The sequence below is a fragment of the Monodelphis domestica genome, chromosome 3 (assembly GCF_027887165.1).
Source record: "Monodelphis domestica isolate mMonDom1 chromosome 3, mMonDom1.pri, whole genome shotgun sequence".
NCBI classification, from domain to species: Eukaryota; Metazoa; Chordata; class Mammalia; order Didelphimorphia; family Didelphidae; genus Monodelphis; species Monodelphis domestica.
This window is the reverse complement of record NC_077229.1, coordinates 272443107-272458925: the sequence shown is the minus strand read 5'-3', so window position 1 is coordinate 272458925 and position 15819 is coordinate 272443107. Positions and strand designations below refer to the sequence as shown.

Genomic DNA, 15819 nt, shown 5'->3' with positions numbered 1-15819 from the left:
AATGCTTACAGACCCCACTACCTTGAAAATTATAAGAATTCAAAAAGTTGTCAACAAGATAAAGAACAAAAGTATGTTTAAAAAAAAGGATAGGTAAAGGACCTGTTTGTGTAAAAATATTTCTAGCAGCTCTTTTCGTGGTGGCAAAGAATTAGAAGCTGAGGAGATACGCATCACTGGGGGACTGGCTATACTAGTTGTGGTACATGATGATGATGGAATGCAGCTGTGCTATAAGAAATGAGGAGAAGGATTTGAGAAAGGCCTGGAAAGACCTCCATGAACTGATGCAGAGTAGAGTGAGCAGAACCAGAAGAACTTTGTACACAGTAACAGCATAGCAGAGGATGAACATTTATGAATAACTTTAGCTATTCCTAGCAATACAGTGATCCAAGACAGTCCTCAAGGTCCCATAATGAAAAATGCCATCTGCCTCCGGAGAAAGAACTGGTGGAGTCAAGCAGATCAAAATGATAGTAAATGCAACTTTATTTCTTCACTTCTCTTTCCTTTGTTTAAGTTCTCTTTCATAAAAGTACTAATATGGAAATATGTTTTACACTATGAAATATGTAAAATCTATATCAGACTTCTTGCTTTCTTGGGGAAAGGAGAGGGAAGGGAGAAAAGGAGGATGAAAATTTGGTTCAAAATTAAAGAATATGAACGTTAAAATGGTTTTTTTAAATGTAATTGCATTAAAAAATAAATATTAGTAAAAAAAGAACAAAAATATATGAGAAGGTACTAAAGGTTAGGGGGCTTGGGTTCTTTCTCTTAACCACCATCTTAAAAAAAATTTTTTTTAAATCCTTAACAGAACAGTGAGGGCTAGGCAATTGAAGTTAAATGACTTGCCCAGGGTCACATGGTTAGGAAATGTCAGCTCAAATTCAAACCCAAGTCCTCCTGACTCCAAATCTGGTGCTCTATTCCCTAGGCTACTTTGCCCCCTTGATTAACCACCATCTTTTGAAAACTACTTAATTCACAATGACCCCCTGCCAGAGAAGTAGCTTTTTACTTGTTCACTCTGAGGCAATCACCTTGTCAGCTCCACATGGGAATTGTCATGAACCAAGACAAACAACGTGTACGGATTTTGTTTGACCCTTCTCATAAAAACTTCAAACTTGGTTTGAATCTCATTGTCTAGCCGAACAACGTATTTCTCCGCTCTCTGATAAGCTGTTCCATTTTCTTCCAGACCCAAGTCTACAAGAACACCTGTCCAAAGGGGAAAAAAAATGTATTTTTTTATTTGCATGGATAAATACAAAGAAAGAACGACATCAACGGCAGAAACAAACATCTTTAAATGCCGATTTGTGATCTGTAAAGCAGTGTTAAAACAGGCCTTATTGTTAAACACATTCCTGGAGTAAAAACATTTTCCTTGGTGCATGTTCCCCATCTTAAGTTTGAAGAGTAAGAATAAGATTTTCTTTCCTCTGCTTAACTTCCATCTCCTCTTGTGCCCTTGTCTCTCCTCCTGCAGTTGGCAGTGGAATTGGTTTTGAAGCTTTGAAGGGTTGTAAGAGCAGTTGAAGATATGTGAACTGAAAGCATGTCTAATTAAATGCTTTTTGCATAAAGGTGACTGCTGTCACTTTAGCCACTAAAGTCCACTGAGGAAAATTCTGCTTTGAGCTGCTCCTCCTCCATGACAATTCCCCTTCTCTGAATCTAGCAGGGAAATGATGATGGTGATTATTCTTTTCAAAACCCTTAACTTCTGTCTTAGAATCAATATTAAGGATCAGATCCAAGACAGAAGAGCAGTAAGAGCCACTGGGGTTCAGTGACAGTTAAAGTCACATGGTTAGGAAGTGTTTGAGGCCAAATTTGAACCCAGAACTTCTCATCTTTAAGCCTGGCTCTTTATTCACTGAACTGCCTGGCTGCCCCTAGTTGGTAAGTTATTTAGCTAAACAGAATAACTTATAAAGAGGACACCAACATGGGAGTAATTGCAGCAAGGCAGAGCAAGGGTTACCTTGAAGCTTCCACTTGCCTCTTCTCCACAGAGAAAAGGGAATAAGTATTAATAAAGTGATTAAGCACTGTGCTAAATGCTTAACAAATATCTTATTTGAGTCTCACAACAATCTTGCAAGGTAGGTACTACTGTTATCTTCATTTAGAGGTGAAGTGACTTGTCTAGAGTCATACTGTTAGTAAATATCTGCAGCTGAATTTGAATTCAAGTCTAGACTCACTCTAGTTAGAGGTAGTTAACTGCTAATAATACTAGGAGTCAGTGGTAGATTCTGGATGACTTGTTTTTGAATCTCCACTCAGATACTGTACTAGCTAACTGTACATAAGTCACTTAACTTCATTGAATTTCAGTTTTCTCATCTGGAAAATGGGGATAATTATAGCATTAGTTAACACGATATATTTATTCACATGATATTTGTGTTTTATGTATTTACACGTGCAATTGTTCTTTCCCCCAATAGAATATAAAATCCTTGCCAGGAGGGACTGCTTCATTCTATGAACTTGTAATCTCAGTGCAGGCTTGTCTTTGGCACTTAAGAAATGATTGTTGATTGAAGGATTGATAGATTTGTAAAGGGATTGGTCAACCTTAAAGCCCAATGTAAATGGAAGCTATTAACCCAACCTGAGGCCCCTAGTCTTTAGCCTAAGCCACTACAATCTACAGAAGTGCCTTCAGCTCTTAGGGCTTCTTCTTACTCAAAGGGAATGTTATCTCTTTTGGGATACAGCCTGGGTCAAAAAAAGAGAGAGAAGAAAAGAAAGACAAGGGTTAGAGCTAATCAGCACATCTTTCAGCTCTTTTGTTAGTCAGGATAACAACCCCACCCATCCAGCAGAGAAAATGACTCCTCGGGTCAAAGTCTTTCCTTAGGACCATTTTATTGCCCTTCAGCAAGAAATTCCTCAAGCCTCTTTGATATGTAATTTGGAGTAAGTAAATTCCTTTCAACTCCCATGAGGTCTCTGGCACGTAGGACCAAGTTAAAGAGAAAAATAACCCTGAGCTTTAGTGAGTAACTCCCGAGGGGGGCAGGTGGAGCCAGTGACCTTTTCCTAGAGTTCCTGCAGCTTTGGAATGACTTCTGAAAAATTTAAAAAAAGAAAAATTTTATGATTGTGCCTTTAATCTTCATAAAATCTGTGATTTCACTGTATGATTATTTTCTTTCACCAGTACAATCTGCCCCCCAACATATTAGTAGCTGCTTTTCTGGAGAAAAATGAATTAATTTCCTCCCCAACAATCTTTATTTAACTTCAGACGTCTACATAGTGCTTTAAGGTTTATAAAGCATCTCATAAAGTATATCTCTTGATCTTCCTAAGCAGAGATTTAACTAAGAATTCTGTTGCCTGGAGCAAATTTATTCTGTTGAGGTGGTGGAAATGTGACAAAAGATGACCCACAAGGGTCAAGTGCAATGTCAGGGGAGAAGAGGCCTCCGGACTTGCAATCTCAATGAGGAAGTGGGGGAGATAGGAAAAGTGAAGAGCAGGGCTGTGGAAAAAGGGATAACCAGTGAAGGACAATGGGGAATAAAGATGGCAAGCCAGTAACTAACAGTGGGAGGACATGCACCTCCTAAATGTCAGCACCCTGGACAAAGTCTTGGTCCCCCTTCTCCTTTGCCTCAGTTATAGTTCTGCTAATAATGACCTTGTGAAATAGGGGGTACCCACATTATTATCCCCCTTCTACAGAGGCAGAAGCTAAGGCATAGAGTTTGTGAGTTGCCCCTATTTCTTTTGAATCTTCAATTCAACATTTTTTCTGCTATAATGACCTCAAAAGTTCTTAGTTTTACCATTTAACATAAAACTGTGGAATATAATTATTAAAACACCGATTCCCAAAAAAACAAATCCACACCACCATTGACCCCACCCATCCAGACTAACAGATTTTGAGTGACTTTTTGTTTTTTGTTACATTCTCTATGGCTTGCCCCTATCTCAATCTCCATCCAGATTATTATTAATATTTTTTGCAAATTCAAATTTTTATAATGGCATAAAAAGGAAAGGAATATATTTATCATTCAAAAGTATTATTATAGACAGAGAAGGCCCAAAACAAATTACAACCTAAGGTGATTAGAAATGTCATCTTTTCAGGTACTTTTGACCAATTTTATATAATTTCTGCCCTGATGACTTGGACTAGATTAAATATATAACATGTATTGCTTTAAATGGTAGAAACCTGTTGTTATTTCAGTTGTGATCCCATTTGGGGTTTTTTGTGGCAGAGATACTGAAGTGGTTTGCCATTTCCTTCTCTAGCTCATTTGACAGATGAGGAAACTTAGGCCAACAGGGTTAAGTCACTTGCCCAGGGTTACACAGCTACTAAGTGTCTGCAGCTAAATTTGAACTCAGGTCTTTTTGACCCCAGGCCTAGCATTCTATATCTTCTGTTCCACTTAGCTTCTACGGAATAAATGTTAGACCACAGCTGCACAAAATTAAGAAGTCTGCAAAGCTGAGTTGCAAAATACTTTTTTGCAAAAAAAATTTTGTTTTATTTCTTTTATTTATAGACTTCTCTAATTTTTTTTCTTAACTGATTTTTAACTTTATGGGGGAAAGGTGAAAAATAGACACCAAAAATCAAACGCAAGTTTCCAAAATAATCTCCCTCTCCAGTCATTGCTTGGATATTCACCAACACTCAGGGCATCCCATAATTATAGTCCTTGGACTCTTCTTCGGAGATGCCCTTCTTCATAGAAGTCAGCAGCAGGAAGATTTCTATTTTCTTCTAGCTGGATACATTGAGCAGACTTGATATTTTTATTTATATGGTCCAAATCAGTGGTGTAAGAAACACAAATAGAAATGGATCTCAGCACAGTAGATAGAGCACCAGGCCTATAGTCAGGAGGACCTGGGTTCAAATCTGGCCTTAAATATTTCCTACCTGTGCAAGTCACTTAACCCTGATTACCTAGCCCTTATTGCTCTCCTGCTGATACCAAGACAGAAAGTAAGGGTTTAAAAAAAAGAAGAAATCAATCCCTGTAGACTGAAACTTGACTTAGAAAACCACAAATTAACATTGTCTGTGTTATATTGTAGGGCAGCTATGTGGCATAGTGGATAAAATGTCCATCTGGAGTAAAGAAGACTCATCTTTGTGAGTTCAAATCTGTCCTTGAGACTCTTAATAGCTGTATGACCTTGATCAAGTCACTTAACCCTGTTCACCTCAGTGTCTTCATCTGTAAAATGAATCAGAGAAGGAAATAGCAACACTCCAATATCTTTGCCAAGAAAACCCCAAATGGGGTCACCAAGAATTAGACCAGACTGAACAACAATGTTGCACTGTATTTTTATTTATTTTGTTAAACATTTCCCAATTACATTTTAATCTGGTTCGGCTGCATTTGGGAATTTTTGTAGGCTACAATGGCCAGAAGGTTGAGTTTGATACCTCAGGTTCAGATGATTGTAAATTCCTTGTAGGAAGGAGCCACATCTTAGCTCTTTATTTCCTGGCTTTCTTAGTGAGAGTCTACTTATACAGACAGACAGACAGACAGACAGGAAGAGTATATTTATATATAGGACAGCTGGGTAGCCTAATGGATAGAACACTGGACATGGAATCAGAAAGACTCACCTTTGAGTTCAGATCCAGCCTCAGCCACTTATTAGCTTTGTGACCCTGAGAAAATCACTTAGCCCTATTTGCCTCAGTTTCTTCATCTGTCAAATGAGTTAGAGAAGGAAATGGAAAACCACTCCAGTATCTTTGCCAAGAAAACTCCAGATTGGGGGCATCTAGGTGGCTCAGTGGATTGAGAGCCAGGCCTAGAGACGGGAGGTCCTGGGTTCAAATTTGACCTCAGCCACTTCCCAACTGTGTGACCCTGGGCAAGTCACTTAACCCCCATTGCCTAGCCCTTACCACTTTTCTGCTTTGGAGCCAATACACTGTATTGACTCCAAGACGGAAGGTAAGGGTTTAAAAAAAAAAAAGAAAAGGAGTTGGACACTACTGAAAACAACTGAACATTGCCTCTAGGATAAAATATAAACTCTTCTGTTTGGCTTTGAAAGCCCTTTCAACCTGATCCCAATCTACCTTTTCAGCCTCTATATATTTACTCTCTTCCCTCACTCTACTCTCTAGTCAAACTGGGTTTCTTGTTTCATACACACACAGAATTCCACCTCAGAATTTCACCTGATGTCCCCCATGGCTAGAATACTCTCTTTCCTCATCTCTGTCTCAAAGAATTTCCTATTTCCTTCAGGACTCAGTTCAAACACTGCCTTTTACATGAAACCTTTCTTGATCTGTTTTCTCCATTTCTGGTTGCCCTCCACCCTAAAACTACATTGTATTTAATTCTGTATTTATTTTGCATATACTTATATATGGACATTGGAAGAGTCCTTGCCTTAAAGTAAAAAAAGGTCTGGGTTTGAAAGACACTTACGTGGGCAAGTCGCTTAATGTCTGATCTATACAGTGAGGGGTTTGAATCTGACAGCTTCTGAGATCCCCTTTCAGCTCTAACTCTGTGATCCTATCACTCATGTATAACCTCTATCAAATGATTTACTATCACCAGAAGGAGGGTTAGGTGGGAGGGAGGAAGAGAATTTGGAACTCAACATTTTAGAAAAGAATGTTAAAAATTGTTTTTATGTGTAATTGCAAAAAATAAATAGTCATCTCAGGGAGTGGGATAAGGAAGGAGGTTTTTATACATAATTGGAAAAAATATATTACACCATCTCACAGAGGGGTATGAGAAGGGAGAGAGAAAATTTGGGACTCAAATTTTATAAAAACAAATGTTAAAATTTGTTATATATATAATTTGAAAAAATAAATTATTAATGGAAAATTTTAAAAATAAAAAGATTATTTTTTTAAAAACCTATACATTGCCCCTCCAGACCGTAAGCTCCTTGGGAAAACATAGTAGGCATGCCTTAGATACTCAGTAAATGCTTAACTGAGCATTATTTAAATTATAAAACATAACATATCCATAAATTTCCAGCATACAGTGAAATACAAGGTAAGAGATAGAAACAGCATCAAGAAAGAAGGGCATATGAACTTGTCATCAGTACATACAGGAGAATAGCAGTTAATTACATAGAAGAAAAGGGACTGCTAGAAATAAGCACTGGATGAAATTTGGACCATCAATAGAGATTGGGTGGTGACTATCATGTTCCAGTGTCAGGGATCAGTTTCAAATTCAAGGCACAGAGGAAGGACTGGCCAGTAATTAGGCCTCAGGTCTAGTTCCAGAGAAGAGAGTTAAGGACAGATAGGTAAAAGAACATTTTTTTTCTAAGGAGTATATATAATGAGTGATCATGAGAAGTGCTGAGTATCCTATTATAGTTTCATTTCAAGGTCAGTTTTATGTTTTTAAGCCCTTACCTTCTCTCATGGAATCAATATTAAACATTGGTTCTAAGGTAGAAGAGTAATAAGGGCTGAGCAATTCAGGTTAAATGACTTGTCCAGGGTCACACAGCTAGGAAGTATCTGAGGCCAGATTTGAACCAGAACCTCCCATCTCCAGATCAGGCTTTCTGTCCATTAAGTCACCTAGTTGCCCCTCTGCCAGTCTTTCAACGACACAAAGATGTTCAGAGGAGACTAACCTTGAAACTTTGTCTGTAGGAAAGATAGTTTCAAGGCTATTCTTAACTAAATGTTTTATTCTAAATCTCATATTTTGATAGCAGAGATAATAGAGCACTTCTATAGAGTAAGCCTTCTAAGGCATTTTACAATATACCAAAGGTTCTTAACCTGGGGTCTGGACACAGTGATAACTATTTCAATATCATCTTGGGTTTTTGGTAATATTATGTGTGTTAAGCATTTTAAAAATAATTCTGAAAAGGGGTGCATAAATTCTGAAAAGGGGTGCATAGATTGCCAAAGGACCCATTCTACGAGGAAGATTGAGGACCTCCACTCTTGACCAATCATCGTTAAAATTCAGTGTATTATTACATCATAGTTCTAGGTTTGGGTGGGAATGTAGAGGTCACAAGTCTACAACTTCTGTTTTTACAGGAAAAATGAGGAAACTGAAGCCCCTAAAGTTAAGTGTTTTGCCTAAGGTCACACAGGGTATAACTGATAGAATTTTGACTTTGATCATGCAACTCCCAATTCTGTTCTTTTTCCAATTGATTATGCTGACTGGGGTCAGCTGCCAGAGGGGTAGTTAGCTAAAGACTTGGAGAATCTTAATGAAATAGCTCCTTTTACCAGCAACCAGAATTCAAAATCCTTCTTCAGACACATTAACTGTAAGACCCTGGCCCAGGGACATACCCTGACTCAGTTTCCTCATTTGTAAAACAAGAATGACAGTAGTACCCATCTCCCAGGGTTGTTGTGTGACTCAAATAAGACAATAATTGGAGAGTGCTTACCACAGTGCCTGGTAAGGAGCATTTGTTGTTCATTCGCCCCTGACTCAGCTTCATGACCCTATTTGGAGTTTTTTTGGGCAAAGATGCTAGAGTGATTTGCCATTTCTTTCTCCATCTCATTGTATAGATAAAGGAAATTGAGGCAAATGGGATTAAGTGACTTGCTCAAGGTTACACATCAAGTAAATATCTCAGGTTGTTTTTGAAGATGATTCTTCCTGACTTTAGATCCAGCATTCCATCCACCTACTGCCCTCACTATCTCCTACCAGAAAACTTTACTTATCCTTCCCCACCTGGGTACTAAACTCCTGTTAATATATATTTTCTTCAAATGACCTTGCATTGACTCATCAATGTGCATGTTGCGTCTTCCATCTCCATCATCATAATGTGATTTCCTCTCATTTTTGTCTTTGTCTCCTCAGTGTCTTGTGCCCATTAGATTCAATAACTGAACAATATCAGTTTGTGCTACAGAGGAAGACTGCCTGCTGAAGGAACCAAAGCCATCCAACATGCCCTAGATCCTAAATCAAATTACTTTTGTTGACTCCATTAAAATTCTCAGCTATCTGCCTCTCTACCTCCCCTCTCCAAACAAGAGAGAGCATGGCTTGACAAAAACCAAATAGGTATAGATAAACTATGTCGTTTGAGTTTCTATTTGTCAGTTTTTTCTCTGGAGGTGGATGTTTACAAGTTATTCTTCAAACATTAATTCTGCAACTGTATATAACACCCTCTTAGTTTCACATTTCCCTTTTTGTAATTTTCTACTTAAGTCATGTTACAAAAGAAAACTGTTCAGATACATTCCCATTATGAACCAGAATGATCTAGCCAAAAATGCCAATTCTTTACTTTCACTTGTCATGACTTTTGGATAAAGTGATGTGGAAAAGGCTGATCTCTTTTACTGAAAAGCAAAGAAAAAAGAATTCTCTATTCTTAGAGAGATTCTGTCCTTTAATAACTACAAATAACAACTTTAATTCTTCCCCATCTCTGAGACTTAAGAGGGGAATGAATCCAAGAAGTCACCCATGAGGGATTAGAGCAAAAATAATGAAGAGAAAAAAAGTCAACCAGTGTCCATCAATAGAAGGGGCTAATCAGCCATAAATATGAGAAGAGTTTCAAATCTTTCCCTCTTCCTTTCTGCAACTAAAATAAGGCTGATATGGACCACGAAGTTCTTTGATGCCCAACTGTGAAAAAAACAATGGAATCTCTTTCTCAATTCTTCACATTGCATGTTTATCAGCAGAAAAAAGGTTCTGACTTCTGGGATATATTTTTTTGAAAGTATTTTATATTCCAGAATTTTAAAATCTTCCCTTCTCTGCCCCAATTCTTCTTACATGTAATATGCTATGGAAGATAAAAAGCAATCTAGATTTTAGCTTTTTGTCTTCCCTTTAAATTCAAATATTTGCCTGATTTCATGAATATATGTATGAACAAATGCCTGATTTTTTAAGGGCTTACAGGTAAAAAGAGACTTTAAAATAATAAGAGCACACTGATTTTCAGTAATTGTCAGGAATGTTTGGAAAGATATGCTGAGAGTAAGTAGAAAACTTTTAAAAGCAGATGTCAGATCTGCAAAATGTTAGATCCAATGAAGGAACCTATTAATAGATTTGAAGGTTGGGGGTACTTATAATCCTAGAGACATCCTACTGCCTCCCCACATGCTATTCCCATTTTAGAGATTAGATAATTTCTTTCTGGGCCCCAACCAGGGGAGGCCAATGCCTATCTTTGGGAGGGCTGGCATGAAAAACACTTTGTTGGGAGATCACCCCTAAGGCTTCCATTCCTATTAAGTCAAGAAGGAGTGATGGGGCTAGTTTCTCTCCCCACTCCCAACTTGCAACCTTCCTGATGTCATTTTCCTAATCTTTTAAATGGGGATACTAAATCTTTTACTACCTCCTTACAGGATTTTGTAGTTGTTCAGTCATTTTTCAGTCCTGCCCAATCTTTGTGACCTCATTTGGGTTTTTTTGGGCAAAGATACTGGTTTGCCATTTCCTTCTCCAATTCATTTTTCAGATGGGGAAACTGAGGCAAACAGGGTAAAGTGACTTGCCCACAGTCATAAAGCTAGTAAATGTCTGAGGCCAAGTTTGAACTAAGGCAGATGAGTCTTCCTGACTCCAGGCCCAGTTCTCCATCAACTGGGCCATCCAGCTGCCTTGCTAATTAGATTCCTGGGCAGTGGTGAACACTTTGTAAACTTTAGTATGCTACATAAATATGAGTTACCAACATACCTTTCCAACTCCTACCTGGTAGAGAAGTATGTGATGCATGCATAGAGGGGAGAGACTGCTTCTCCTCTTATTTCCTATGTATCTACCATAGGGCCTGCCCCACATTAAGAACTTAATAAATGTTATTTATCGAATGAATTCTTCTGGATTCTGAGTACAGAATTAATTTATTACATTCATTTTGTTCATATTTTGTTTATATTTGTAGGTGTACATATTGTATCTTCTATTAAAAACTTTCACTTTTGTCTTTTTAAAAAATCACTAAGGCCTGGAGATACATACTTATTAATTAAACAATTTTGATTTAAAGCCCAAATTCTTTTTTGTTATTTTTCTCATTAAGCAAAAGTTTTGTGGGTTATTTGTTGTCCCAAAACTGTCATTTTAGTAACAACTAGTCTTTATAAAGAGTTTAGAGTTTACCCAATAATTTCTTCCCAACTCTGAGGGTAGGCAGACTATTATTCCCATTTGGTTGGGGGGGTGGGGTTGGGAGAAAGCCTAAGGCTCAGAGAATTTATCTCTGTTTTTAAACGCTTAACTTTTGTTCCAAGGCAGTGTGGTAAGGGCTAGGCAATTGGGAATAAGTGAGTGCCCAGGGTCACAAAGCTAGAAAGGATCTGAGGCCACATTTGAACCCAGGACCTCTAGTCTCTAGGCTTGGCTCTCAATTCAGTGAGCCACCTAGCTGCCCTCACACAGAGAGTTTTAAAGAACTGCTTGCTTACACAGCTAGGAAACCCTAGTGCTGGGATCTGAATGCTGAACCCTATGACACTCCTTAAAGTCTATTATAGCATGCTGAGAACTCCTTGGTTCTCAAAGCACTTATTCATTTTTTAGATGCAATTATGCAAAGCCACCTATACAGATTTTTCTAGAAACTCAGTGGCAGAGAACCCTCTATTCTCTGCAGATCCATCTTTGCCCCAAGAAGTTTCACTGCATAATTATCTCTCAATTAGCTGGTGGGGGAGAGTGCAGTTATCTCTCAATTAGCTAGTGGTTGTGGGAGTATCCAATTAACTCAAATAATAAATATCCCATTCGTAGTTGGTTAACTCAGGTTAATTACCATGTTTACTTTCCAAATAAACAGGCTGAACTGTAAACAACATACACATACAGATCCCCAAAAGAAAAAAAAATGGCAGACCTTTGATGGAAAAAGTCATGAAAATTCCAAGTATTTTTGTCACCATGACCACCATGATGCAATTGGCCTCTGAACACGTGCACTGGAAAAGGAGGGGAAAGAGGGCTTCTCTCTAAGGTTGCCTGGCTGTGAGGGCTCCTCTTGAACGCGCTTCCAACTTACCTGATTGTCGAATTCGTTGGAGAGTTTGTTGGACTAGAACTTCTGAACGTGGGACTATAATGATAAAATCCACCTTGCTGAAGTGGCCCAGATCCAGACTTTGGTTTCCGCTGTCTGCTATGGCACACACCTGAGATAAGAGTTTTCTGGCAACTGTGAGCTGTGGTTGATAAATTTGGAAGGTGTCATTATCTACATCTAAAATGAAACAAAAAGTCATAAGGACAGGATTAATTTGCCTTGATAGTGGCAGTTAGCAAAGCATTCTGCAATGTTTCCAGATCCACCACACTTACAGGGGAGCAGAAAAGTGCTCCATTTTGCTGGAATTACCACTTTCTGATGCAGGTGACCTTTTTCTGAAGCTGGGCTGTCCTAATATTTTTAGAAAACTGGGGCTCCTCGAGGGAAAGGACTACCTTTTGTCTTTGTATCTTCAGCTCTTAGCATAGTGCCTGAACAAAGCAGGAGCCTAATAAATGTCTATTGGTTGAGTCCCCAATTGTTCACATGTTCTCTTCCTCATTAGAAGGTATGAAAGCAGCTGGGTGGCACAGTGGACAGAGCACGAGGCCTGGAGTCCAGAAGACCTGTGTGGCCTCCGACACTTCCTAGCTGTGTGACTCCGGACAAGTCACTTAACCCCATTTGCTTAGCTCTTGCCCTTTTTTACGTAGAGTTGTTACTAATAAAGAAAGTAAAGGGGGACACCTAGGTGGCTCAGTGGATTGAGAGCCAGGCCTAGAGACCTCGGGAGGTCTTGGGTCCAAATCTGACCTTAGACACTTCCCAGCTGTATGACCCTGGGCAAGTCACTTAACCCCCATTGCCTAGCCCTTAACCCCTCTTCTGCCTTGGAAACAATACTTAGTACTGATTCTAAGATGGAAGGTCAGAGTAAAAAAGAAAAAAAATAAAGGTGAAAAAAATGCACCTTGAGGGCAGAGGCTTTTTGAAAAGGAACATTTTTAATATTCTCAGTATTTAGCACAATATCTGGCAGACTTAAACTCTTAATAAATGTTTGCGGAATGACTGGTTATATCAACTATTACTAAGGAATGACCATGCATTACCTTAAAATACTGACTCTCCTTAATTATCATCCAGTAATCTCTACAACAGAAGTAGGAGAGATCTAATAAGGACAAGAGCAGAATTTCTTTAGGAAGATTGGTAAAATTCATAGCATATAACCATGGGAAGAGTTGAATTTCTTTAGGAACAGTAGTAATACCCATGGCAGATCTGTGATAGGGATCTTAGGTCCCAGAGCAAAATGGCTCTTGGCTCATAGGTGTATCTTTTGTTGATCAATAAAAAGATAATTTGAGCTATTTAAAAATGAAATGCTTATATGCCTGGGGAGAAATTTGAAGGACCATGTAGCCTTGTATTACACTGAATTTTCCTGAACTATATTGCCCAACAAATACTCTTCTTCATGCCTTACTAGTCCGAGATGACACTCATGGAAATCCCTTCCTTTGTGGTCTGATATAGGTTATTAGGACTAAGGTTACTGAGACACCAACCTCATTTTTATTTCAATGGTGTTGCAATTTTGCAAATAGATGGTGACCTAAAGCCTCTAGATTGTTCTACTAAGATTTTAATGCTTACACTTTCTGAACTTATCTGACCCCTACCTACCCTGCATAGCTGGCAGGTCCCTGAATAAGTAACTTATTTGAAAAACAATATCACCTAATGCTTTTTTGGGTGTTCAGGCACGTCAGTGACAGAAGCAGGACTCGCTGTAATTGGTTAGGGTCACCAGGAGTAGAAAGAAAAATAAGCCAAAACAAAACAAAACCAAAAAACCCCCAAACGACTCTCTTTCTTTCTCTCTTTCTCTGTCTCTCTCTGTCTCTCTTTCTGTCTCTGTCTGTCTGTCTGTCTGTCTCTACCCTTACTTTCTGTCTTAATATCAAATCTATGACAGAATGAAAAAGGGCTAGGCAACTGGGGTTAAGTGATTTGCCAAGGATCACTCAGTTAGGAAGTCTTTGAGATCAGATTGGAACTCAAGTTCTCCCAACTCCAGGCTTGGTACTCCATCTGCTGTGCTGTGCTATCTAGTTACCTGTGAAACTGCTTTTTCAAAGAGCTGCGTTTCAGGTGGGAAAGCTTTATGGAGGTAATACTTGTAATTGTCCAAATAATTGACACTTCAATGTTTTATGGAATCAAATCCAAAGGCAAGTCAATTTAAAAAACAACTATCCCTGGATATCAGGGGACTTCTTCCAGGGGGGCTTGTTACCCTTTTACTGACTACTAGGAAAGCCCAGGGCCAACACTCTATTACCAGCAGCATAATGCTGTAACAACATCTAATGTTGATAATAAAGCACAAAATTACTATTTGTCTTCTGACTTAAAAGATCTATTTCTTTTGTGGGTCTTTTCTTGGAGAAGCACAAAAATATTAATGTGCATTAAGAGAACTTGAGATAGGTAGGATTTAGTGGATTTGGGCAATTTTAGAAAATATAAGAATATCTTAAAGGATTGATATCTATGCCTTCTCTCCAATAGGATAGATGCTTAACATTCTACTCATTTAACCTGTTGGACTTGGTTTCTTATCTGTAAACTGAGCTGGAGAAGGAAATGGCAAATCATTCCAGTATCTTTGCCAAGAAAATTCCAAATGAGGTTATGAAGAGTCAGACACTGACTGGAATGTACAAACAACAACTCCTCTACTCACAGTTGGCAAAAATGTCTTGGCATTAATGGGGAATCATCTCAAGGTATGAGCAAGGAAGAGGTCCAAGATCACTTTTCCTTGTAATGATCACTCAGGTCTTCTCAAACAACTTTCCTAGACTGGCTTCTTGTTTGTTCCTTCTTTTGTTCTTTTCTTCCAAAAACAGCTTGGGGGTGGTTAGGAATTTATACCCTAAACCTTATTGGCCGTGTACATAATTGTTTACATGTTCTCTCCCCATTAGAAGGCAGCTAGGTGGCACAATAGACATAGCACCAGGTCTGGAGTCCTGGACACCTGGGTTCAATCCACCTAGCAGCATTTTTCTTCTTGGAGCTTCTTTCTTCCACTTCCTCCAGGCTCCTGAAGCTTCAACCTGGAAGCTTTTAACTCACTGTACTTGAGAACAATTTGCTCAGTAAGTCTCTCATGGCTTGCATGAGACAGAAGACACGCAGATTTTGCTGCTGTATCTCACAAAAGAGGTTTCTTCCAATTTAAGTCTTATTCTAGGAGGTGTGGAAGAGGGCACCAAAGGCCAACAAAGTACATGACAGCAGAGTGCTCTAGGAAGCACAGACCTTGTTTAGGCATCCTCCTGAAAGGCACTAGCCCAAACATAGCTACATAACCCAGAACTAAGGAAAGAGCACTGAGTTCAACTGAAGTCTCTCAAAAAAAAAAAAAGATAAAATGAAAGTCCTCTTCTTTTTTTATTTATCTATGTATTTATTAAACCCTTACCTTCCGTCTTGGAGTCAATACTGTGTAATTGGCTCCAAGGCAGAAGAGAGGTAAGGGCTAGGCAATGGGGGTTAAGTGACTTGCCCAGGGTCACATAGCTGGGAAGTGTCTGAGACCAGACTTGAACCTAGGATCTCCCATCTCTAAGCCTGACTCTCAATCCACTGAGCTACCCAGCTGCCCCCTGAAAGTCTTATTCTTGTTTTGTTATGATTTTTAAAAATTCTAGGAACTCATCAATCTAGAACACTACACTGATTGTAACAGAGGGTTGGTGATCCACAAACTCTTCAGCCTGGTACTTTTCCTATGTGCCA

The 15819-nt window shown here is 38.8% G+C and overlaps 1 protein-coding gene across 7 annotated transcripts in view; it reads right to left on the bottom strand.

The window, feature by feature from the left end:
* The window catches only part of GREB1L (GREB1 like retinoic acid receptor coactivator), a 350508-nt gene that overhangs the window by 55455 nt on the left and 279234 nt on the right, over positions 1-15819 (bottom strand). For all 7 annotated transcript variants that reach the window (XM_056823781.1, XM_016431665.2, XM_016431666.2 and 4 more), the window contains 2 exons: positions 12043-12240; positions 1050-1230 (listed from right to left, as the gene is read on the bottom strand). In XM_056823781.1, coding sequence (XP_056679759.1) covers positions 1050-1230; positions 12043-12240 — 379 coding nt within the window. The remainder of the gene's footprint in view (positions 1-1049; positions 1231-12042; positions 12241-15819) is intronic.